Source organism: Aureococcus anophagefferens (assembly GCF_000186865.1).
Source record: "Aureococcus anophagefferens unplaced genomic scaffold AURANscaffold_5, whole genome shotgun sequence".
NCBI lineage: Eukaryota > Pelagophyceae > Pelagomonadales > Pelagomonadaceae > Aureococcus > Aureococcus anophagefferens.
In genome coordinates, this window is record NW_008705565.1 from 643,212 (window position 1) to 660,112 (window position 16,901).

Genomic DNA, 16,901 nt, shown 5'->3' on the forward strand with positions numbered 1-16,901 from the left:
CGCCGGCGGCGGCGGCGCGCGCTCGAGGGCGACGAAGGCCGCGGCGCCGCCCGGGGGCCGCGCCGGGAGGTCCCGCGGCGGAACGACGGCGACGACGTCCGCGGCCTCGAGCGCGCCGCGGACGTCGCCGAGGAGCCCCGCGGACGTGTCGCGGTGGACGGGTCGGCGCCGCTTGTTCGCCGGGAGGTGGGGCCAGGCCGCCGTGCCGGGCAGGAGCACGGGCGCGCCCCGCGGGAGCCGGCGGTCGCGGCCGAGCGGCGCCGCGCGCCACTCGAGCTGCCGCAGCCAGAGCTCGTCGACGAGCGCGTCGCCGGCGGCGCCGTCCCGCGCGGGGAGCGCGGGCGGCGGGGCCCTCGAGGCCGCGAGCGCGCGCGGCCCCGCGACCGCGCCCGCGATCGACCGGAGCGTGTCGCCCGCTCGCGCGACGTACGCGAGGGCCGTCGTGTCGTCGTCGGCCCAGACGTCGCGGGGCGCGGCGGCGAGCGCGACGACGGCGCCCGCGCGGTCGCCGAGGCGCAGCCCGTCGAGCGCGGCGTCGCTCGCCGCGTCCGGCGCGACGCGGAGCGCCGCGACGGGACCGCCGAGCGACGGCAGCAAAACCGCCGCGCCCGCGGGCAGCCGCGCGCCGGCGTCGCCAAAGGCCGCGTCGACGGCGGCGCGGTCGGCGGCGTCGCCGTCGAGCCAGCCGTCGGGCGTAGGCGCGACCATGCGCGCGTTGATGAACGCGAGCTGCTCGGGGCAGCAGCCGCCGCACGCGGAGGCGACGTCCTCGAGCGTCTCGCCGCCGCCGGCGACGAACCAGGAGCGCCCGCGGAAGGCCAGAAGGCGCGACGCCGGCGCGACGGCGGCGGCGGCGCCCGGCGGCGGCCGCGCGGGGCCGCGCGCGGCGCCCGCGGCCGGCGGCGGCGCCGCGTCCGCGGCGCCCGCGGGCAGGTCGACCTCAGGCGGCGGCGCGTCGCCGTCGCCCGGGAGGTCCAGCACGGCCTTCTTCGGGGCCGCGGCCTTCTTGGCCTTCTTCGCGGGCGCGCGGCCCGCCGGCGCCTCGGGCGGCCGGCCGCGCGGCCGCTTCGCGGGCGACAGCGCGAGCGACGGCCGCCGCGCGGGCTCGCCGCTCGCCGCGTCCCCGCTCTGCTCGGCCACCCAGGTCGTGTAGCGCGCCGCCTTGAGCGCGGCGTAGGCCGGCGCGTCGTGCTTGTGCGAGCCGTAGTACCAGCGGAGCACGTCGCCGATCTTCCGCCCCGCGCGCCGCGCGACGTACCGGACGGTCTCCTTGCGGTCGCTCGCGCCGCGCGCCGCGGCGAGCAGGTCCGCGGCCCAGGCCTCGTGCGTCGCGCGGCTCTCGCCGCCGTCCGCGCCGGTGGACCGCGGCGGCGGCTCGCGGTCCGCGACCCACGCGGCGACGGCGGCCGCGTCGAGCGGGCCCGCCGGATTCGCGACGAGCGCGGAGAGCGCGCGCAGGACGATCTCCGCGCGCTCGCCCGCCGGGTACCGCGCGACGGCGTCGAGCGCTGCGAACCGCTTCAGCTCCGCGTCGTCCGGCAGGCGCTTGTCCGGTCGGAAGACGCGCTGGTAGGCCGTCTCGTACTCGTAGGGTTCGCTGGGGTCCGGGAGCGACGCGTGGTCCAGCGAATTTTCCATTGCAAGCGGTCAAAGACCGAACATCGTCATGCTACACCGGTCATTCAGGTCTCCATCGAGAGTCGACCACGGACAAAAGATCCGACGGCACCCCCCAGTGGGTGGGTGGGCCCGGAGGTCGGGTTTCAAAAATCCAAAGTGTACTTAAAGGGTACTTGTAACGCGCACGCGCGCGTGTGGAGGCCGCGCGCGTCCTGCGTCCTGCGTCGCACCGGGAGTCGGGAATAGGTGCCATGGAGCACGGCGGTGTCCTCGTCGAGTCAGGCCGCGCCCGGCGTTCGTCGGCGGGCCCGCGGCCGCACGGTGGCGGCCGCCTCCTGCAGCGGCACCGGCGACTCCGGGTCGAACCGCGGCGCTACGCGGCGCGCGCGGTGTGGCAATTCAGCGATCGCCCAGCGGCGCGCGACGCGGCAACTTGAAGGCAACCAACAACAAAAGGAGCTCGTTGATTGGTCGGGAGGTGGGTGGGTGGGTGCCGGTGGCCGGCACCAAGAACCGGGGGTGGCGTCTGGTACTTTTTTTTAGGTAGCCTCCTGTCTCCATGCTCAGATACCGCAGTCGTGGAGGCCGGCGTGCGTCGACGCCGTCCGCAGCGCGCAATGGCCTCGCCAACGGCCTGCGAGAACGTCCTCGCAGTCGTTTTCTTGCGGCACGAGGTCGTTCTCGCCGAAAGCGGCTCGAGGCGTTTTCCGAGGGCGTTTTTTCCCTCGGAAGTCCGGGCGCAAATTGCTTAGCCGCGCGCGTCGCGGCGCGGGCTCAGAAGCCCGCGCCGATGGCGATGCCGCCGTCGATGGTCATGGAGTGGCCCGTGATGTAGGCGGCGCTCTTGTCGAGGGCGAGGTAGCGGACGAGGCCCGCGACCTCGTCGGCCTCGCCGAGGCGGCCGAGGGGGATGGCCTCCTTGACCTTGTTGAGCATGTCCTCGCCGAGCTCGTTGGCCATCTCCGTGCCGATGAAGCCCGGGCAGACGGCGTTGACCGTGACGCCGCGGCCCGCGAACTCCTTCGCGTTCGACATCGTGAGGCCGCAGACGCCGCCCTTGGCGGCCGCGTAGTTCGCCTGGCCCGGGTTGCCGAAGAGGCCGACGACGGACGACATGTTGATGATGCGCCCGGCGCGCTTCTTCGCCATCTGCGTGAAGGCCGCCTGGGAGCAGTAGAAGACGCCGGAGAGGTTGACGTCGATGACGGCCTGCCACTGCGCGGGCTTCATGCGCATGGCCAGGCCGTCCTTCGTGATGCCCGCGTTGTTCACGAGCACGTCGCAGCCCCCGAAGTGGTCCGCCGTCTCCTTGAAGAGGGCCTTGATCTCGTCGACGGACGCCATGTCGGCCTTGACCGCGACGGCGTCGCCGCCGGACGCCTTGATGGCCTCGACGACCTCGAGCGCCGGGCCCTCGGACGCGGCGTAGTTGACGACGACGTTGCAGCCCTGGGCGCCGAGGTCCAGCGCGATGGCCCGGCCGATGCCGCGGCTCGCGCCCGTGACGACGCACGTCTTGGCCTCCGCCGACATGGACACGGCGCTCCGCAGCGCGAGGCGCCGGGCCGCGGGCGCGCGGAGGGCGCTCGCTGCGGTGAGCATGGAGAGGATGGTCAGCATAGTACGATGAGTGATCGGTGAGACTGCGGGCGCGTCGCAGCCGAGGTAGCAGTGATGAACGAGATCGCGGGAGTCGACTCCGAGGTCAACATCAAGGACGTCAAGGCCGACACGATGCCGTGGTGGGGCACTCGAGATGGGAGCAAGAACTGGGGCTGCTCAGCTCGAAGAGCACAGCAAAAACTCGGTGCATCTTTGACGAGCATGGCTGCCCTCGACGAGGCTGCCTCCTCGATGGAGACCCTCGACGAGGCTGCCGCCTCAATCGAGCACGAGGCTCCCCCAATCATAAGCGAGCACGAGGCTCCCCGAATACTCATCGACAACGCGCGCTGCTTCGACTGCGACGCGTCGGCCACGGTGGATCCCTGGGTCTCGCTCAACCACGGCACCTACCTCTGCATCAACTGCGCCGGCGTCCACCGGAGCCTCGGCGTGCACATCTCCTACGTGCGCTCGCTGAACCTCGACGCCGTCACCGCCGCGGAGCGCGAGAAGCTCGAGAGGGGCGGCAACGCGGCCTTCGCGGCCTTCCTCGAGGCCCAGGGCCTGCCGCGGCGCGCGTGGCTGTCGCTCGAGCCCATCGCGCTCCGCTACTACGCGCCCGTCGCGGACCTCTATCGGCGGCGGCTCGCGGGCGACGCGCGCGCGCGGCTCCGCGACGTCGACCCGGCGCCGGACATCGCGCCGCCGGCGCGGCGCGCGTCGACCTGGACGCCCGACGCGGCCTGCACGCACTGCGAGCTCTGCCGCGCGCCCTTCACGCTCGTGTTCCGGCGGCGGCACCACTGCCGGCGCTGCGGGCGGTGCGTCTGCGGCGACCGCCGGCGTCCCGCCGCCGCGGCGACTTTCGAGAGAGCGAGTTCGACCGGGGGGGGGAAAATCGTCACCGGCGCATCTGGTAGGCGACTGCACGCCCGCGGAGTGCCGGCGGCCCATCCGCGGCGAGCTCGCGCGCCACTGCAAGCTGTGCGTCCCGCCCGTCGCGAGGCCGATTTAGACGCTAGAAGGTCGTGGACACCTCGGAGCCCGTCTCCTGGATGTGGCGCGGGTGGTCCGCCCACGCGTCGTCCGCGTCCGTGGGCCGGCAGTGGACCTCGCGGACGACGAGCGCGACGAGCGACGCGGAGACGAGGAGCGCGGCGCAGAAGGCCCAGTTCATGGCCGCGCCGAGGCTCGGGGGCAGCGCGAGGAGCACGAGCGACGTCGCGTTCCAGACGAGCACCAGGATCCCGTTCGACGTCGTCTCCTTGACCGGCACGAGCTCCGCGGCGAGCTCGACGAAGACGGGGTCCGCCGCGCCCTGCGCCGCGCCGAGCGCGCCCACGAGCGCCACGGCGCCCGCGAAGTTCGACGCGTGGGGCACGAGCGCCCAGGCGAGCGCCAGGCCCGCGGCGGCCGCGAGGAGCGCGAGCAGCACGGCCTTCAAGCCCAGCTTCCGCGCGAGCCGCGTGCCCGGCGGCGACGCGACGGCCACGGCGCCGGCGCAGCCGAGGCCCGTGTTCGCGAGGCCGAGGAGGCCTACCGAGCATGACGGTGACGATTTCTCTTCGTTTTCCCACCCCACCCGCCTCCGTGTCCCAAAACCCCCCGGCGACGGCGCCGCGGGTTCCTCGAGAGACCCGCAGCGAAGCGAGGGCGCGCCGAAGCGTCCGGAGCCGGGTGTTCCCACCCAAAATCTCTCGAAAATCGTCGCGGCCGCGGGACGCCGGAGGAGGCCGATGCGCTTCTCCCCGAGCGGGCCCTTGAGGACCGTCTGGAAGACGCCCTGCCACGCCGTCGCGCTTCCCGCGACCATTCCCGCGGCCGCGACGGTGGCCGCGTAGGACGCGAGCGCCGACGGCGCCGGCGCGCGGCGCGCCGCCTTGCGGCCCGCGAGCTCGCCGTCGACGCGCGCGCGCGCGGCCTCCGCCGCGGCGGACGGCGCCGCGTCGGGCGCCGCGGGGAACTTGGCCGCCGCGAGCACCGCGGGCACGGCGGAGCACGCGAGCAGGACGAGCAGCAGGAGCTCGAACTGCCGGGGCCTCGCGACGATCGCCGGCGCGAGTGGGTACATCAGCACGACGCCGAGGCCGTTGGCCATGGACCCGACGGCCGTCGCGAAGAGCCGCTCCCGTTCCGGGAACCAGACGACGCTCAGCCGCGACACCGTGCCCATGCAGAGGGGGCCCGCGGCCGCGTTGAGGATCTGGCCCCCGTGGACGCAGCCCACGCACCACCAGGCGCCGCGACCCGCGCGGGCCACGAGGCAGGGCGCGCAGCGAAGGGCCGACCCGAGGAAGACGAGCCAGGCGCCGGCCCGGACCGACCGCTCCAGGCCCCGCGCGTCCGCGCCGAGCCGCAGCTGCGCCGGCGCCGCCGCGACGCCGACGACGGGGCCCCAGTTCAGGAGCAGGGCGATCGTCGCGTCGTTGGGCACCGCCGCGCCCATGTAGGCCTTGACGAGGGCCGGGTCCACGGACGAGAAGGCGAACCAGCAGGCGCACTGCATGCAGGAGAAGAAGCTGAGCACGAAGAGCACGTAGAAGCGCAGCCGCGACGCCTCGTAGGCCGGCGACCGGGGCGACCAGGCCGCGTGGGACGTCGCCGCCGACTCTTGCCTGAGGAATGGCTGCTCCATCATCGTCGTCGCGGTACAAGGCAGCCCCCGTGGAGTACAAGGCAGCCCCCGTGGAGAATTCACTCGGGTACAAGGCAGCCCCCGTGGAGAATTCACTCGGGTACAAGGCAGCCCCCGTGGAGAATTCACTCCATCATCGCGCCGAATTATGAATGTGCAAGTGCACGTTGAGGTTTACGTTGCGGGTTGATTCCCCGCGACCCACGACGACGACTGAAGCCAGCGTAAGAACCAGGCCCCCTAGAAGCGCGCGCTGTCGCCGAGCTTCGGCGGCGGCTTCTTCATGAGCTTCTGGTTCTCGCGCCGCGCTCGCCGGTTCGAGCCCTCGGCCATGGGCATGGGCGGCGCCGCGGCCGCGTCGTCGTCCACGTCGCCCAGCTCCGCCATGGTCGGGAGCCGCGGCTTGAACTCGTCCTCGTTGATCTCCTTCTTCGTCAGCTGCTCCTTGGCCGTGAGGAAGACGACGGATCCGACGACGAACACGAAGAGCACGATCGACGCGCCCGCGAGGCCGATGAGGAACGGGTCGTCGGACGAGCCCGTGCCGGCGACGGCGAGCGTGCTCGCGCCGCCGAAGACGTCCGACGACGACGACCGCGCGACGAGCGACCGCCGCGGCGCGTGGCGCAGCGGCGCGAGGCGCGTCGACGGCGCCGGCGCGAAGGCGTCGGCGAGAGATGCGCAGGCGAGCGCGAGCGATGCGATGGTCCGCGAAGGCATCGCTGCTGGTGGTTTCGGGCTCTTTTGCGCGGGTGTTGGCTGGCGGCGGACGGCGGTGGCCGGATTTGCTTGCGGCAGAGGTGGCGAGGAGGTGCGATCAAGGTCGATCGAGCAGTCGAGCAGCGGAATCGATCCGCCGTGCGACTCGGGACGCCGCGCCTCGGCCTTCGGCCCCGCAGCCCCCAACCCCCGCGGGCCCTCACCCAGCCCTCGGGGAAGACACATCCCCTACCCTCGAAACCCTCGAGACGCACTCCGCGAATTTCGGCGCCGAACTCGGAGCGAACGCCGGACAAACTGCCACTATGGACGTCATCGAGATCCTCAGCGACGACGACGACGCGCCGGCGCCGGTGCGCGCCGAGATCGACGAGGAGGAGGACTCGCAGGAGGTCTGCTTCCTGTCGACGACGCCCGCGCCCCGGAAGGCGTCGCCGGAGCTGCACGTCGACGGCGCGGCGGCGGCGTTCGCCGCGCCCGTGACGCTGTCCGGCGGGCGGCCGAGCCGCGACGACGCGGAGGAGGACGTCGTCGAAGTCGTGAACCCCGACGAGCTCAGCGGCAAGGCCAAGGACGCCCTGCTCAAGTCGCTGCTCGCGGAGAAGCAGGCGATGGCGCGGAAGGTCGACGCGCTCGAGCAGGAAAAAAAGCACAAGGAGCACGAGAAGAAGCAGAGCACGCGGCCCGTCTACTGGCGGCGCGACGGGGCCGGGAAGCGCCTCGTCGACGACGGGTCCCGGGGCAAGACCGTCGTGGACCTCGTCGAGGGCAGCGACGAGTACGCGTCCGTCGCTCAGCGCGTGCTGTCGCACGGCATCCCCGACGCGACGATCCGCGCCATCCGCCGCGTGCACAACGACGATCTGTGGGACCCCTACTGCGCGCGCCGGGCGAAGATGGCCAAGGACATGGGCGGCGGCGAGAGCATGATCTTCCAGCACGACGTGCTGCCCGGCGTCGCGCCCGAGGGGTCCGCGAGCCCCTACTGCGGGTCGGAGAACCCCTGCCGCGAGCGCTACCTCTTCCACGGCGCGGCGCCGGCGACCATCGACAAGATCCTCGACGACGGCGTCGACTTCCGGCTGTCGCAGATCACGGGCGCGATGGGCGCGTGCGCGTATTTCGCGGACCAGAGCTCCTACAGCGACCAGTACTGCCGCATGCCCGACCACAGCGCCGAGGCGACGGCGGCCCGGGGCCGCGGCGGCCCCGCGCGGCCGCCGGACGCGGCCGGCGGCCTGAAGATGCTCGTCTGCCGCGTGCTCCTGGGCCACTGCGGCCGGGGCACGCACGGCCTCCGGCGGCCGCCGGCGCGCGCCGACGGCGACGGTCTGTGCGACTCCGTGTCGAACTCGCCCGACGACGTCGTCCACTACAACAGCCAGGGCTTCATGTTCGGCGTCTTTGACAACGCGCAGGTCTACCCGGAGTACGTCGTCGAGTACACGCGCGCGGGCCACCCGGGCCACGCGCGCGCGAACCTCGCCACGGCCAACGCCATGCTCGCGGCGCTCGCGGGCGGCGCGCCCCTCAACGGCGCGGTGGCCGCGGCGACGGCCGCGCTCCAGCAGTACACCGCGGCGAAGCGCAAGGCGCCGAAGCCCGCGGCGAAGAAGCCCGCCGCGAAGCGCCGCAAGTCGTCGAAGCGCTAGGGGCGCCCCCTGTATAAAAAAACTACGCGACGGTCCGCGTCTCGAGCGCGGTCCGCATCTTCGCGGGCATGGCCGCGCCGAGCGCGTCGACGGCCGCGAGGCCCGCGAGCCGCGCGCCCTCGCACGCCTGGGCGTGCTCCGCGTCCGCCGACGCGTGCTGGGCGACGAAGGCGTCGACGAAGGGCCCGATGCGGCCCGCGCACGCGGCCTTGAACCGGAGCGCGAGCGCGCCGTCGGAAAGTTTCAGCGCGCGCCGCGCGGAGTCGGGCACGAGCCTCGCGAGGTCCGCGGGCACGCCCGGCACGATGCCGTCGACCCAGGACCCGACCTCGATGGCCAGGTTCTGGAGCTCGCGCGGCGGGTCCCAGCGCCGCGTCGCTTCGTCGACGGCGCCGACGTGGCGCTTCGCCAACTCGCACGCCGGGTCCTCGCCGAGGCGCCAGCGCGCGACGAGCTCGATGAGGCGCATGAGCGGGAAGAGCCACGCGCGGCCGCGCCGCAGCGCGACCTCCAGGTCCGTCTCGTCGGCCTCGATTTTTAGTTTTTTGAGCCGGTCCGCGTCGAGCGACGGCCCCGCGGCGCCGCAGAAGGGGCAGGGCGCGTCGCGGCCCTTCGAAGCGCAGGCCCGGCACCACTCGCGGCCGCAGCACGCCGTGTGGCGCACGTCCGCGGGCTCCATGCCCGCCGCGCACGTCGCGCAGCCCGGCAGCGGCGCGTCGCGGCGGCAGTAGACACGGTGCACGGTCCAGTGCTCGCGCTGCTGGGCCCGGCAGCAGTACCTGATGCGCCGGCAGCCCGTGCAGACCATCTTCTCCCGCTTGTCGCAGGCCTCCTCGACGCAGCGCGGCGCCCACGTCGTCGGCAAACCCAGCAGCGCGCCGCGGATGGCCTCGCAGCGCTTGCTCGGCGGCGGCGCGCCGCGCTCCCAGATGTTCTCCTCCTTCGGCGCGTTCGGATCTCGTTTGACGGGCTCCGGCGCCCAGGGCTTCGCGAGCGGCGGGTGCCAGGGGGTGCGCGGCGCCGCGGTCGGCGGCGGCGGCCGCTGCTGCGCGGCTTTGCGCCGCTGCTCGTCGCAGTCCTGCGCAGCCTTCAAGGCTTCCTCCGCCGACGGCGCGGACCCGAAGGCCTTGTACTCGTCGTTGGCGGGCAGCGGGCCCAGGCCGACGCGCGGCGGCATCGTCGGGCAGCCTGGGGCAACGTTGCCTTGACCGGCAACGCCGACCGCAAACTCGCTTGCTCGAGCTGCAGGATGGCCTGCAAGCATCGAAGATCCGCGCGGCCATGGCGCCTTGTAGTTTTGCTCACGCCGCTGCTCGCGTACCATGGCCCGCGACCGATGCGACGGCTGCGACGACCGACGGCGCTCAGCATGGGCCGCTGGGACCCGCCGTCGTCCGCGGCGCCGCCCGACGGCCTCTTCGGCGGCGCGCCGGCGCCGGCGGCGGAGAGCGCCGCGGACTGGACGACCTACGCGACCGATGACGGCAAGGCCTACTACTACAACGCCGTCACGGAGGAGACGGTCTGGGAGAAGCCCGCCATTCTCGACGACGCCGCGCCGACGACGAAGAAGCGGCGCTGGACGAAGCCGAGCCAGAAGGTCGCCGTCGACGCGGCCGCGGACCTCTTCGCCGAGTCCGCGGCCGCGTCCGCCGGCGGCGTCGTCGCCGACGGCCGCGCGTCCGTCGTCGAGCTGCCGCGGGGCGCGACGGGCATCGAGTGGGGCACGGACCTGAGCTTCGTGGGCGTCTACGTGCGCCTGCTCCTGCCCGGCGGCGCCGCGGAGCTGTCGGGCAAGGTGCGGGCCGGCGACCAGCTCGTGGCCATCAACGGCACGGCCGTGCTCGACCTGCGCTTCGACGACGTCATGACCCTGCTCGGCCGCGAGGCGCCCGCCGTCGAGTTGGAGGTCTTCGCGGGCTCGCGCGCGGACCTCCTGGGCTGCCTCGGCCGCGCGGCGCCCGGCGACGAGTCCACGACGGCGACGATCACCGTCGACGACTGCGGCCGCCGCGCGGAGATCGTCGTGAACAAGGGCGACAACCTCCGCGACGCGTTGGTGTCGAACGGCTTCGACGTCTACCGGGGCACGACGACCTGGACGAACTGCGCGGGCCACCAGATGTGCGGCACGTGCATCGTCGACCTCACGGGCGGCGCCGCCCTGACGAACCGCAAGTCCAACGACGAGGAGGGCACGCTGAACCTCCAGGGCTGCGAGCCGTCCTGCCGCCTCTCGTGCGTGACCTACGTCTACGGCGACGTCGAGGTCGTCATCCGCCCGGACCGCGAGGGCGGCTTCTTCGGCAGCGCGACGTCGGGGTCGGGCTGGTAAAAAGCTTATCGACTCGGCGCGACGACGTTGTAGTGGATCGGCGACACGTAGGAGAGGAAGAGCCGCCGCGGCGTCTCGCCCGCGGACGGCGACCGGTAGTGGAGGTGGAAGTTGGAGGCCTCGGTCGTGATGACGAAGATGTCGACGTCGTAGGCCGCGCACGCGGCCTGGAGCGTGAGCTCGTCGCCCCAGGACCGGTCCATGGCCATGCGCGACAGGTAGCCGCCCCACTCGGCCGCGTCGCCGACGAAGACGGAGAACGCGTCCTCGTGGCTCCGCAGGTAGGCGATGATTGTTTTCCGCACGGCCGCCTACCAAGCACGTCGGTAACGATTTCTCTTCGTTTTCCCGGTCTCGAAAGAGACGCCGACGGCCGCGTGGTGCGCCTGCGTGTTGTAGAGCTCCATGGAGATGGCGCGGAACTGGCAGTTGCCGTCATCGACCATGTCCACGGATTTCAGCGACAGGTGGCGGAGCCGCTGTTCCAGCAGCGCGACGCCCGCCGCGATGCGGTCCTCGCGCGTCGCGGCGTGGACGATGCGCTGGCTCTCCGCGGCGCGGAGCACGAAGCTCGGGCGGTGCTCGCGCGGCGCCTTTTCGTGCGCGTGCTTCGCGAGGCTCTTGAACTTGCTCACGGCCCGCAGGAACGCGCCCGTCGCCTCCGGCGGGATCGTCGCCGCGAGGCGCTTGGCCATGACGTCGTCGTAAAAGTCCCGCCGGAGCACGGGCGGCGGCTCGCGCGGCGCCTCGAGCGCCGCCGCCGCGAGCGCGCCGGCGAGCGCCGCGTCGCCGCCGCCGAGCCCCCACTTCCGGTCGAAGTCGCGCTGCTCGTCGGCCTTGGACGCGGCGATGGCCTTGGCGAGCGCCGCGTCCTCGGCGCCGCGCACGTCCTGCGCCGTCGCCGCCGCGCCCGCGTCGTCGTCCGTCCACGAGAGCAGCTGCGAGATCGTCGCCTCGCGGTCGTCGCCGTTGGCCTCGACGACGCTGCGCAGCGCGGCCTCGTCCCACGACGGGAACATGTCGGCGAGCTCGCGCAGGAAGCTCTCCGCGGGCACGGCCTGCGCGCGCTCCGCGCGCGCGTTCGCGGGCGGCGCGAAGTGGAACTGCCGCGACGCGTTGTCGACGTAGTAGGACCGCCCGCAGGGCGTGCTCAGCTGCTGCCAGTCGTCCGGCAGCGACGGGCTGCGCGTCATCGCGGGCTTTTTACCGCTGCGGCGGGTCTCAAACCTGTGCGGACCGCTGCGGCGGGTCTCACCCTGTGCGGACCGAAGTCCACGCGCGGGCTGGGACCGCTGTCCACGCGCGGGGCTGCCTCCAGCCCTCGGTCGAGAGCTGAACGTTTTTGTTGAAGTGAAAGGTTCCAATGTATCCCTTTTGCACACCACAATCTTAAACTCCAGGCGTCGCTGCCGACGATAACCACGGCCGCCCCGCCTCCCGCCGGGTGCCCGCGTCCTCCGCCGCCCGCGTCGGCGCGCTAAAAAAAGGCGCGCGTTCGGGCCGCCCCCCGCCCGACCTCCGCCTCCGACACCCCCGCCGCCGACGTGCGCGGTGCCCGACAATCATGGGCGACGAGCCGGAATTCATCGCGATGGTCGACGAGATGATCAAGAAGCTGCTGGACCACAACAAGCCCGCGGCGAGTACGGCCCGGCGGACGGGCGGCATGGCGTCGCTGTCGCTGTCCGGGGGCGCCAAGGGGGGCGGCGCGTGCGTGCCCCAGAAGGACGTGCAAGCGCTGCTGCGCAAGATGAAGGAGGTCTTCCTCGGCCAGCCCATGCTCCTCGAGCTGACGGCGCCCCTCAAGATCGTGGGCGACATCCACGGCCAGTACAAGGACCTGCTCCGCCTCTTCGAGGAGTGCGGCTGGCCCAGCGACGTCCACTACTTATTCCTCGGCGACTACGTCGATCGCGGGCCGTCGGGCCTGGAGGCGCGCCGCGGGGTCCGGCGGGGTTTTCGCGCGTCCGGGGGCCGCGGGGCGGACGCGCGCGCGCGGTCGGGCGGGGGGGGCGTCCGAGGGGGGGGCGTTCTCGCGTCCGGGGCGTCGCGGTCCCGCGCGCGACGGCCGAGCCGCGCAGGCCGTGCTCCTGCTGCTCTGCTACAAGGCGAAGCACAAGGACACGTTCTTCATGCTCCGCGGGAACCACGAGTGCGCGGCGATCAACCGCATCTACGGCTTCTGCGACGAGTGCAAGCGCGCGTACGGCCTGAAGATCTGGAAGCAGTTCAACGACGTCTTCAACTGCATGCCCGTCGCCGCCGTCGTCGACGACAAGATCTTCTGCGTCCACGGGGGCCTGTCGCCGGAGCTGCGCACCTTCGACCAGATCGGGTCCCTGCGGCGCCCGACGGACGTGCCGGACGCGGGCATGATGTGCGACTTCCTCTGGGCGGACCCCGAGCCCCACACGACGGGCTGGGCCGAGAGCGAGCGGGGCGTCTCCTACACCTTCGGCCCGGACGTCGTCCAGAAGTTCCTCAAGCAGCACGACCTCGACCTGCTCGTCCGCGCGCACCAGGTCGTCGAGGACGGCTACGAGTTCTTCGCGAGCCGCCAGCTCGTCACGCTCTTCTCCGCGCCGAACTACTGCGGCGAGTTCGACAACGCCGGCACACTCGCGGCGTCCGCGGCGCCGTGTTTCGGGGGGCGGGTCGGTGATCCGTATTCATACTGAAAATCCGAGGCGGCCGCGGGAAAACCCGGCGGCCGCCCGCGACGACGACACACAAGCGAAGAGAGACCGCGCGCGTCTCCCGAACGCGACGGCGCGCGCGTCGCCCGCCCGCGGCGCCACCCGCGCCCCCCCCCGCAGGCGCCATCATGTCCATCGACGAGACGCTCATGTGCTCGTTCCACATCCTCAAACCGGCCGTCGCCATGGAGTCCCTGTCGCCCATCAACGACCGGCGCCCCACGGGCCTCATGGGCGGCGCCGGCGCGCGACGACCGGCGACGCCCATGCCGCCGCCGGGCAAGAGGTAGGGGTAGCCGGCGCGCGCGGCGGCGGCGGCGTCTCGAAACGCCGCCGCGTCGCGCTGGCGCCGCGAGACGAGGCGCGGCCCTCCTCGCGGCATGACGCTCCACCACACCAGCCTCCCCACCGGGCGGGCCCCCCGGCCCGCCCGCGCCCAACACACCCCTATTCGTACGCCTCGCCGATCCTCTCCCCGGCTCTCGCGCGTCCACTCGTGCCGTCAGTCCACCCCAGCCCCCGCCCCCCCTGACGAATCTCACAAAAAACACAGAAAAAGAAGAAAAAACCGACCAAGGCCCGGCGCCACCACATGCCGGACCCGGCGGCGTCGCCGCCCTCTGGGGCCGCGGCGCTTCCGCCTCAATACCATATTACATACACAGTCACTGTTCCCTTTGCTCGGGCGCGAGGGCGGGCGGGCGGGCCGGGGCGCGCCATGACGGGTCGTAAGGCGGGTCCCAGGACGCGGTCGCATTCGCGCACCGGCGCGCACGAGACGCCTGCGCCGCTTCTTTTGAACTGCAAGCAGGCTCCTTGTGCGAGGATTGCGCAGCACATGGGCTCGAAAGCATGGCAGCCGGTCGAGCCCGAGCTGGGCGCACGGCTGGCGCGGGTGCACGAGGCGGCGTCGCGCGCATGTCTGTGCTGCTCCTGCTCGCCTACACACAACTGGGCGCGGCCTTGCGCGCGCCGCTGCGCACGGCGACGCGCGCGCCGCTGCGCACGGCGACGCGCGGGCCGCCGCCCGCGCGAGCGAAAGCCCTCCGCGCCATCCCCGTGCCGACGAGCCCACCACGGCCGGCGCTCGCCGTGCGGCGCGACCTGGGCAACACGACGGTGATCATCCAGGGCGTGCTCCACGGCGCGACGTCGTCGGCCGACGCCGTGCAGGCGACGCTCGACGCGGCGTCGCCGTCGGTCGTCGTGCTCGAGCTCTGCGCTTCTCGGTGGCGGAGCATGGCGAGCGACGACGCGACCTTCGACACGAAGCGTGTCGACGTGGGCGACGAGTACGCCAAGGTGCTCAGCGGCGCGCGCGCGGCGTTCGCGCGGCGCGGCGCGGGCGCGGGGACCATGGCGCTCGCGCTGGGCACGGTCTACGCCTTAAGCCAGCTCGCGGGCTTCCGGCCGGGCGTCGAGTTCCGCGTGCCGCTCCGCTGGGCCGAGGCCAACGGCGCGGACGTCGTCCTCGGCGACAAGGACGTCGTCGAGACCATGGCGTCCGTCTACCGCGGGCCGGACGACGGGGCGCGCGGCTCGCGCGCGCGCGACACGGCGCGGGGCCTGCGCGCGCTCGCCGCGGCCATCGCCGGCGACGGCGGCGACGGGACCATCAGCCTCTGGCGCGACGTGCTCGACGACTCGACCCTCCGGGGCGAGCTCGCGACGCTCGCCGGGGCCGTCGCCGCCGCCGCCGCGGCCGTCGAGGTGTCGCTCACGGTGCTGCTCGGGGGGTCCTACCCGTCGATCTTCCCCGCGGCGGCGGCCGCGGCGCCGTCCGTGCCGCCGGAGGCGATCCACGCCATCTCCGCGGCGAACGGCGCCGTCGCGCTGCTCAGCGTCGTGCTCAGCGTCGACCTCCTCGGCCGCATCGGCGCGAACGTCATCGACGCGCGCGACGAGTTCCTCGCCGACGCGACGCGACGGGCGCTCGATTTACCGACGGCGCGCGGAAGCACGGTCCTCGTCGTCGTCGGCGCGCTCCACGTCAACGGCATCGCGTCGCGGCTCGAGTAACCGCAGCTTTCTTAGGAAAAGGAGAGCGGGAGCCACCTGGCCTCCTCGAACGAAAGGACGGAGACGTTCGGATGGTGCAGGCCGCACGACGGGCCGCACCGGTGCCCCTTGAGGTACATGCACATCGTGCGCTGCTTCCGGGCGAGCGCGAGCTGGCTCCGCCGCTTGCGCGCGCGGAGCCTCCGGAGCGCCGGGCTGAGGATGACGTTGTGCACGTCCGCGACGAGCGCGAGGCTCCTGAGGAAGGACAACTTGCGGAGCACGACGTCCTCGAGGAACGCCGCGGCGCGCCGCGCGCGCCGGGCGTCGTCGTCGTCGAGGTCGTCGTCGTCAAAGTCCGTGTCGTCCTCGTCGTCGTAGAGCGGCGGCGGCCGCTCGTCGTCGTCGTCCGACGCGTCCTCGGAGCAGTCGGACCAGTCGTCGTCCAGGCGCTCGACGTCGACGGCCAGTTGCAGCCGCAGGTCCCTGCGGAGGTCGCCGCGGCGCGTCGACAGCCGGAAGCACGTCGCCAGGCCCTCGAGCGCGGCGCGCGTCGGCGAGCACTCGAGGCGCAGGTCCACGAGCGTGCGCGCGAAGGCGCCCCGGCGCAGCGCTGCGACGACGGCCGGCGCGCGGCCGTCGCGCCGGCTGAACGCGTCGTCGCCGTGGACGAGGAGGGGCCCGAGGGACGCGATGGACGCGACAGGCGACGCCTCGCCGCCCTCGAGGAGCCCGCCCAGCAGGCCGACGCCCGCGGCCTGAGACAGCGCCGCGTGCAGCGCCTCCAGGCGGCACCCGGACGCGCAGGCGTACTTGGCCGCGCGCGCCTCGTGCGACGGCACGCCGTCCAAACGGCCCTCGAAGCCGCCCATGGGGCCCGGGTCCTCGGACTTGGCCGCGGGCCAGAAGGATAGATCCCGGAGCTTCGCCATGCTTTCGAGCGTCGCCCGCGCGTCCTCGACGGTCTCCTCGAGGAATTGGCCGCCCGTGAACGCCAGGGACTCGACGCGCCCCGCGACAGCTGACGGCAGCGCCGGCAGCGCGCGGGGGCCGCAGCGCAGGTGCGCGAGCTTGTGGCACGTGGCCAGGGCGCTCCGGAGGGGCGCGAGGTCCCCGTGGCTCGCCGCGGTCTCGCGCCGGTCCGCGACCTCGCCCGGCCGCCGCCGCGGCGCGTCGACGAGCGCCCGGAGGAGGCTCGAGCCCAGGAAGGACTCGAGCAGCGCCTCCCCGTTCCACTCGAGGCGCTCGAGCGACGGCGCCGCGGCCGCGACGAGCGCGGCGACGGCGAACGCCTCCGCGCGCGCCTCGGCCGTCGGGATGCCGAAGCGGCTCAGCGAGTGCTCGCGCGCGTCGCCGTCGTCCGGGTCGAGGACGCGCAGCGCGGCGACCGTCGCGAGCGCGTCGCCCGCGAAGTGGCGCGCGCCCGCGCAGCGCGCGGCCTCGGACCCGTTCAGCGTCACGGCGACGAGCCGCGGGACCGCGAGCGCGCCCGCGCAGCGCAGCGCCGGGGCGAGGGTCCGCCCCCGCGCGGCGCGCGCGGCGACGACGTCGCGGACGACGGCGGCCGGGGGCTTGGCCGCGGCCAGCGCGCGCGCGTCGACGCGCGCGGACAGCGCGCGGCACCCCCGGCAGCGCACGCG

General features: G+C 73.4%; 5 protein-coding genes across 5 annotated transcripts in view; 3 read left to right on the plus strand and 2 right to left on the minus strand.

Annotated features, from left to right (window-relative positions):
- AURANDRAFT_62529 (hypothetical protein) overlaps window positions 1-1,638 on the minus strand; it is a gene marked incomplete at both ends in the record, with an annotated part of 6,674 nt that extends 5,036 nt beyond the window's left edge. Inside the window, one exon of the mRNA XM_009037047.1 lies at window positions 85-1,638. Coding sequence (XP_009035295.1) covers window positions 85-1,638 — 1,554 coding nt within the window. The remainder of the gene's footprint in view (window positions 1-84) is intronic.
- Window positions 1,639-2,394: 756 nt separating this feature from the next.
- On the minus strand, window positions 2,395-3,153 carry AURANDRAFT_23580 (hypothetical protein; the record flags this gene model as incomplete). Its single annotated transcript, XM_009037046.1, has 1 exon — window positions 2,395-3,153. One exon carries the CDS (start codon window positions 3,151-3,153, stop codon window positions 2,395-2,397), a length of 759 nt encoding a protein of 252 aa, XP_009035294.1.
- A 411-nt stretch (window positions 3,154-3,564) lies between these two features.
- AURANDRAFT_17896 (hypothetical protein) lies at window positions 3,565-3,717 on the plus strand (the record flags this gene model as incomplete). Its single annotated transcript, XM_009036613.1, has 1 exon — window positions 3,565-3,717. A coding segment is annotated over one exon (153 nt), but the record flags the coding sequence as incomplete, so codon positions are not given.
- Window positions 3,718-6,885: 3,168 nt separating this feature from the next.
- On the plus strand, window positions 6,886-8,232 carry AURANDRAFT_62531 (hypothetical protein; the record flags this gene model as incomplete). The annotated part of the gene is made up of 1 exon (XM_009036614.1): window positions 6,886-8,232. The coding sequence occupies one exon, from the start codon at window positions 6,886-6,888 to the stop codon at window positions 8,230-8,232; it is 1,347 nt and encodes a 448-aa protein (XP_009034862.1).
- Window positions 8,233-12,233: 4,001 nt separating this feature from the next.
- Window positions 12,234-13,553, plus strand: AURANDRAFT_23760 (hypothetical protein; the record flags this gene model as incomplete). Its single annotated transcript, XM_009036615.1, has 3 exons — window positions 12,234-12,512; window positions 12,649-13,207; window positions 13,384-13,553. 3 exons carry the CDS (start codon window positions 12,234-12,236, stop codon window positions 13,551-13,553), a joined length of 1,008 nt encoding a protein of 335 aa, XP_009034863.1.
- Between the last annotated feature and the right edge of the window lie 3,348 nt (window positions 13,554-16,901).